The 7,333-nt window shown below is 33.1% G+C and overlaps 1 protein-coding gene across 1 annotated transcript; it reads left to right on the forward strand.

Annotated features, from left to right (window-relative positions):
• Positions 1-4,241: 4,241 nt before the first annotated feature.
• Positions 4,242-7,200, forward strand: LOC133205783 (myc protein-like). The gene is made up of 3 exons (XM_061341657.1): positions 4,242-4,389; positions 5,039-5,518; positions 5,628-7,200. Exons 1-3 carry the CDS (start codon positions 4,380-4,382, stop codon positions 6,278-6,280), a joined length of 1,143 nt encoding a protein of 380 aa, XP_061197641.1. The 5' UTR covers positions 4,242-4,379; the 3' UTR covers positions 6,281-7,200.
• Positions 7,201-7,333: the final 133 nt, after the last annotated feature.

Genomic DNA, 7,333 nt, shown 5'->3' on the forward strand with positions numbered 1-7,333 from the left:
CTGCCACAGATAGGAAATCTGGTTTTCATTTGAGACTAAGAGGTGTGGGAATATGGTGGGATCGCCAAACTTTCACACTGATTTTGGAGCATTATTTTACAGATTTGAGCCATTGCACTGACATTCCTTTATTAACATAGTTTTAAGAAAAAATTCTTTGAAATTAAACTTATTTTCGCAGGCATTTCTTTATTTCCTGTGCCTTTTGTCATGGGGTTAGTCAGGGGGAGGATTAATACTGATAAAAACTCCCTGATAAAAACTCCCAAGGAGTGACTGAAGTGTTCACTTGTCATTGTAATCCCAAGACTTTATATTGTAAATCAATCCATTTATGCTCTGTTAAACACCCAATGCTATTAATTTCAAATTAATATTTATTGAAGCACTTTTCCACATTAAGATTATATTTGATAGTTTGAGATGACTTGCTTCACTTAAGATGTCAGGAGTATTTTTCATTTGATGTACAGTTGTGTATTTCACTGTCATTAACCTCAAAATATTCAAGTTGAGAAACTTAGGTACGTGGAATAAGATCAACTTTTTATGTACCATATGAATGGAATGTAGTAATTCAAATTTAATTTTTAGGATTAAGTTTTAAGCAAATTTATTCACTCGCAAGTCATGGAAAAAACTTTGATGTCTTTCAAACAATATTATTGATGATAACGGCATATTTATCAAGGTGATTTTTGAAAACGTCAAGTTTGCTAATAGATAAGTAGTCTTTGTGACCTTAAGAATTGTGTCACACAGTCTGTGAAGTAAAATTTACTGGTCAAAGACCCAATGTGATTTTTTTTCCTGGCTGGGGTACAATTCTGGTTCACTGACCCCCCAGAACTGCCTACTAGATAAGAATCATTGATCACTTGTTTCTCTAATGGTAAACTTTTAGATTCACTTCAAGGTTTTTTCTTTGTATATTTGGATGTGTATATTTAAAATGAATGAATTTGTTTTATGTTCTGATGTCCAAGTGGTTGTTTACATGAATTTGATATGAATGCACTTTATTTTTTGAGGTCATATAGAGAGAAAAAACTATCACGGAATAAATGTAAAATAGACAAATATTTTCTCTTTATTCCACAAAATTTTATTGCCAGTTATTAAGGAGCATTTTAAAAACCTGAGGTTTATTATGAAATGTTTCATCATTTGGTAGAATAAAATTCATTGGTTGCAATCCATGCTGAAAATTGTTGGAACATTTAAGGGTGATGACCCCATGGAGGGGGTATATTATATATTAAGATCAGTGATTACACTTTTATCAAATGTAAAAAATTTTGTTTATTCATCTTAGGTTTTTCTGTATTAATTTGATATCCAATAGGCTATATAAAATAATGATTGATCTTTATCACTGTGATATAGATCGATTTTTATATTGGCCAGTCATGGTGTGTCTGTATGTATGCAAATTGGAAACTACATGTAGATCAATAGGTCTTTCGTTCTCAAATACTAGGTGAATCATTGATACTGTTTGCGGAGGTCAAGGTCAAGAAAGTGTCAACAAAGAGGACACCATACAAAGAGAATGGTCATTTACTGGATAGAGAAGGTACATGTAGAGGATTAGTGAGATCAGAGCTAAAGGTTAAGCTATGGAGAAGCACCTTGATTTTTTATACTCGCAAACTTGCATCAAATACAGTCACACCTCATTATCTTGAACTCAATGGGACCAAGAAAAAACTTCAAGATATCTAGGTATTCAAGATATTGAGGGTAAAATACAGAATAAGTGGGTTTGGACTTCCAAATCACTTAAAAATATCCATGGTATTCGAGATATCAGTGTTTGAGATACCGAAGTTCTACTGTAGTTAAAAACAGAAAAAGGGTTGGTGTTAATTCAAATGTCAAGGATATGACAAAGGTTAATAAGGATTCCATAGTAAAATTACAATTTCATTTACCATAGAGGTCAAGGTCAACATTTTCAGTTGACTTGCTAAGTTGTTTGTTGTATGCATCAGTCTTACAACATCAGTATTTGGTGGACAAAAGATGAGTTGAGGAATGAATTTCACTTTGAATTGTAACAGTTTATACAAAGGGTATTGGTGTAATTGTGTGTATACTTTCAGATTGGTTGTAAAATTGAACTTTCTGGTAAAGTTGTGGTAGTATTTTTTTGGTTTACCATAAAAGAACTGACGATCTAAGAGATGTATGGCCCTTTACACAGTACCTTTATGAGATATCATAGTTTGTTTTACAGTGTTCTAAATGACATTGATGACATTCTTTTTTTTTTTTTTTATCTCAGTTTAGCCTCAAATGATGAGTGGTAGTTCAGAATCCAAAGCTAAACAATCTTTTTTTTTTCTTAAACAAACTTGTAAAAACCAGTCTTATTGATTCAAATCATAACAAAGAAATGTCAACTTAGCATGTCCATATCCCGAATACACATTCTAACAAAGGATTTACCAAATGTACACCTGTTGGTATGTCCTTACCAATGAAAACCCAGAATTCTGTCAGATGGGATGCCTTGACGCCTAGCATGATGCATCAGATTTGTGTATAACTTTTTAAAAGAAGTATATTTCACCTTTTATGTTGTATTATTTTGATTTGGTGATAAGTATAATGTAATTATGTACAATAACAACAGGTGAAGTTGATCTTGAAAGAAATTTACCTGGCAACATGCCAGCATTGTTGTTCTTTGGCACGCGTTATGCCCGTGTCCCTTAACTTTATAGATAAATTGTATATTCCTTTGTATCATTTGAATCCTCAGGATTCTGATATTTGATATGATTGAATGAAAAGTGTTTCATTGCACAGGTACCTAAATACTTTTTGGCTGTTCCCTTGTAAAGTGACTGTAGATGTGTGACATATAATTTTACTTCGAATGATTGTCACAGACAAAATTTCCAAGAGATTAAGGATTTTTGACAAAGATTAATAACCAAATCTGACATATTTCTGACAAAATGAAAGCTAAAGTTTAATAAATGTGAACAGATTGAGTCTTGAAAGTATAATTTTTGAAACAATTAGATAAATTCATTATTCATCTGTTTTAAGTAATGTTCTAGATTTTGTTAATTTAATTAAAAAAAACCCAAAAAGAACCCTACCAAATGCTCCAATATCCTCCAAAATTATTTCAATATATGAAAAAAATGCCTAGGGTTTAGAGGAGGGAGTATCCCTACCCAACCCTTCCACCCACCCCTTTTCCATAAACATTGTGATGGCCCCTAAGAGGCTAGACAGAGGGAAAATGAGGGGTATGTAGGTTATTATATGTGGGGAGAATAAATATTCCCCATTCATTCTACACGTACATGTACTGCACAAGGAGGCAACTGAGGACATGAACAGATAGTAGATAAATTTTTGTGTGCTTGTGTCTGTTATTTAACTTAAAACAATGAACTTTTTTTTTTAAATTAATTGATTTTAGGGTAGCATCATATATAAATGCAATTCTTTATTAAGTCTCAATCTCCCAATAAGTATTGAGTAATTTAAGCTCATTGTTAGGCATTCATGAATGGAACTGACTTTATCAGGACGAGTGCAAGTGGATATTTAAATTGTTGATTTTATTCCAAAAGGTTTATTATAGAAGTTCTCCTAAAGATACAAATTTTTAGAATTTGGGAAAATGTAGCTTAGATTTTGCATGTAGTTTGATGATTGACTGTATATAGTCCCCTGTTTGATGAAGTTTTGCTATGTTTTGTTTTCCTTAAACTGTTAAATATAATTTGGTCATTTCTTGGATGCAACTACGCAATTTTGAACTTTTGACATGGTTGTCGAGTAGTGAGGTATGATTCTTTATTGACTAAAAAAATGCCTTTTCTAGGTCCTTGTTGTGTCAAAGAAGTAAAATAGTTTCAACATACTTTCAAGAGTGGTACCAAAAATTGATATAGATCTTTCACACACTACGCATAGTGGAGTAGATAATGAATATACTTTTATCACTTGGTAAATATAGGAAAAAAATGCTTAAAGAGCTTTTACCCCGCCCCTTAAAGTTTTCCCGCGTCTTTCGCCGAAGAACACATTCTTCCTCCAGACGAATGTAGTTCTACTGTCTGATATACTTTTGTACTAATAAGCAACATTTTGCATCCACTCAATTCTTTTTCAATTACAATGATAGTTTTCTGTGGTTAAAATGTCCCATTTTTAAAAAATATATTTTAGATTTGTAATGCGTAAATGTGACCTTGAATGAGAGTAACCATTAGTGTATGAATATACATTATGCATAATTGTGAGACGGCTCGGTTTATGAAGGAGTCAATTCTTGGGCATAAGATCACAGTTGCCAAGGATTCAACCGATATCAATACCTGTACGTTTATTAATAGTGTTGGAATTTTAACATGTTAATTGGTAAGTTTGATATGTTTTCGAATCGTTTTATATCAAAGAACATTACTGTCAATAACTTCTCACTTGGAGTTTGTGGAACTGACTTGTTCCCCGTCAAATGTCAAAGGAGTGTGAAAATTATGTTACGTGCAAAAACTACTAAGTAAAAAAGTTTTTCATATGAAATACTGTTTACTGATGATAACCATTACTTACTACATTGTTGTATCACAATTTTTCATAATAAATATGTGTACTTCTTACTGTCATTAACATTTTAGCGAAATACTGTACCGGCATGGTATGTAGGTCACCATGTTGGCAACTCACGTGGGTTTGGCATGTGTAAAAATGTTCGACATATTTTGGCTTAGGTATCCAGAATTAAGACATGACCTTATGTCATACTTTTATACCATGCAACAATTGGTCTACGGAAGCCAATGTCCATTATCATTTTACCCTTTTCATTAAAAATTTGGACGAATTCTGGTAAGAAATTATAATGGGCGGGGCTTAAAATAACTTGGTGGTGCGTTGCCGACAAATGGCTTTGCTGTCTAAATTTATGCAGCGCACCAGCCAATGACAATCATTTAAGATTTGACATGTCCTGAATGAAATCGGTCTCACGAAATTCACGTGCATTTACTATTTTTTATGGTTTTAGGACGAAACGAGAAAAACGGAATAATGGACTACGAAACTTTCCAACCCTGCTTCTATGAAAATGAAACGGAGACCTTATCCCCAAGTTCTTTGCCAAATGAGGATATGTGGAAGAAATTCGAATTGTTACCAACTCCACCTTTGTCACCCAGACGGGATGATGAATATGACATGAATTCCCTGGATTTGGAAGATTTCAACCTTATCTTTGATGAGTTTTTTCAGAAAGAAAGTGATAATCGAAAAATCATGACGTTTTCTGAGAGTCCTCCGAATTTGAATTCAAACTTGATTCAAGATTGTATGTGGTCTGGGGATTCTGGTCGTTACCCCACTGGAGAAAATGCAGTATGTTCTGATGTCAACTCAGCAGATTGTGTAGATCCAGCAGCTGTGTTTCCCTATCCCATACATAGTTTGAACAGCATTCACAGTGAAACTAAGCTTCACAGCTTGGGAACAGAAACCCCATCTGACTCAGGTATGTTATTTTTTGCACACAGTCTTGCATTGTTCAGAAAAAAATTATTCAAATCAATGTTTCATTTTTTTCAAATCAAGATTTTTAAAAAAAACTTCGTCTTTTTCAGAAGAAGAAATTGATGTGGTGACAGTGGAGAAAAAGCAACTGCAACAAGTACCTGTGGTGTCTGCAAAGAAAACTGTTTTTACAGTGCAGAGTGTGAAAACCGAGAGAGTAGAGGGAAGTGAGGATAAATTAGGTGCTGCTAAAACAACTGTCACAGTGAAAGTGAAGGTGGACTGTCCAACTGATGAACATCCGTACAGTTTACCTGTGTCATCTCTCAAACGTGTTCGGTCTCTTCCAAATTCCCCTTCTATGTCACCATTACCATCAAAAAGGTGTAAAAGAGAATTAAGTGACAGAGACATTAAGAAAGTGTGTCATAAACTTCGGGGTAGTGGTAGTAGTAGTGCTTCTTCAAGTCGAAATTCTTCAGACTCTGAAGAATACCCTGAAGGGAAAAGGACTCAACACAATGTATTAGAACGTAAACGTAGAAATGACCTCAAATTCAGTTTTTTCAGTCTCAGGGATAGTGTGCCAGAACTAGTGAAACAGGAACGTGCACCAAAAGTTCAAATTCTCAAAAAGGCATCTGATTACATCAGAAAATTATCTGCTGATGAACGCAGACTTGAAAGTGAAAGAGAATTGCTCCAGGAAAAACATGAACAGCTCAGGAGAACTTTAGAAAAGCTTCATGCTAGAGAGTTTTAAAGCTAGGATAGCTAGACTTTTTGTGTACAAGCTAAATTTAGGGCAAGTTTGTGTTCACCTCATATAACCCAAATTGTGTTCAAAAAGACAAGGTTCAGAAATTTTATCATGGTGGCATTTCATTTGACACTGCCAGTCTGCAACTTACTTTGATGAAAATCATTGTTTTGACTGTTTTGTACATTTAATATTCAGTCTCCTGTTTTCTATAATTATACATATATATATATATATACTTTCTTTATACTGCCTGTAGAAAGTAGTTGTACACGGAATTTCTTTTGTTGATGATTTTAAGTTTTTGTTAGCTTGAGTTAAATGTTATGTCTTTGTACTATTTTGCACAAAGATTTGTCTTGAAAAACCCTAAATAATGACTTGTTGAAATTTGAAAATTTTATTGTAAAATACATTTCTGTATATGTTTCACTGTCTGCAAGAAGCAGTGTTGTGGTTTATGAGTCTTTGTTTGGTTAATGCTATTACCTTTTTTATCTGTATAGTTTTGTTACATGATATTGTTTGATATAATTGTATAATGAAATGTTCTAAAGCTTCATTAATCTAATGAAAATTGATAAATGACTATACCGAAATCTGCATTTCAAGTATTGTGAAAATAAAGCTGGTTGTATTTCTTGTCATATGTTTCATAGAAATACTACCTATTGCTCATGTTGAGATATGTGTGTTTTTTGCTGTGCAATGTTAAAATATGTATGTCCTAACGTGTCCATTTCTTATTCTGTAGAAACCATATATTTTGCATAAAGTTTTCATATATGTTTCCTTGCAGTGATATTAGTGCTGTAACCATCAGATTGGCTTTCATCTCTGTATTATGCATCATGCACATATCTACAACTTTGCTTTGTATAATTTTCACCTCATTCAACATAATAAATTTTAAATACCTTTGAGTTTCATTTTGTATTATTTATGAGGATGCAATCGCTTGCATTACATAAAGAAATATGGAAGGTATTGAGAGGATTATAATTAAAATGGATTGGAGATTGCAGTTATATATTAAGTTACTAGTGCGCTTGTATG

This window comes from Saccostrea echinata, unplaced genomic scaffold, assembly GCF_033153115.1.
Source record: "Saccostrea echinata isolate AGI-Se365-2 ecotype Australia unplaced genomic scaffold, CSIRO_AGI_Sech_v1 ptg000002l, whole genome shotgun sequence".
NCBI lineage: Eukaryota > Metazoa > Mollusca > Bivalvia > Ostreida > Ostreidae > Saccostrea > Saccostrea echinata.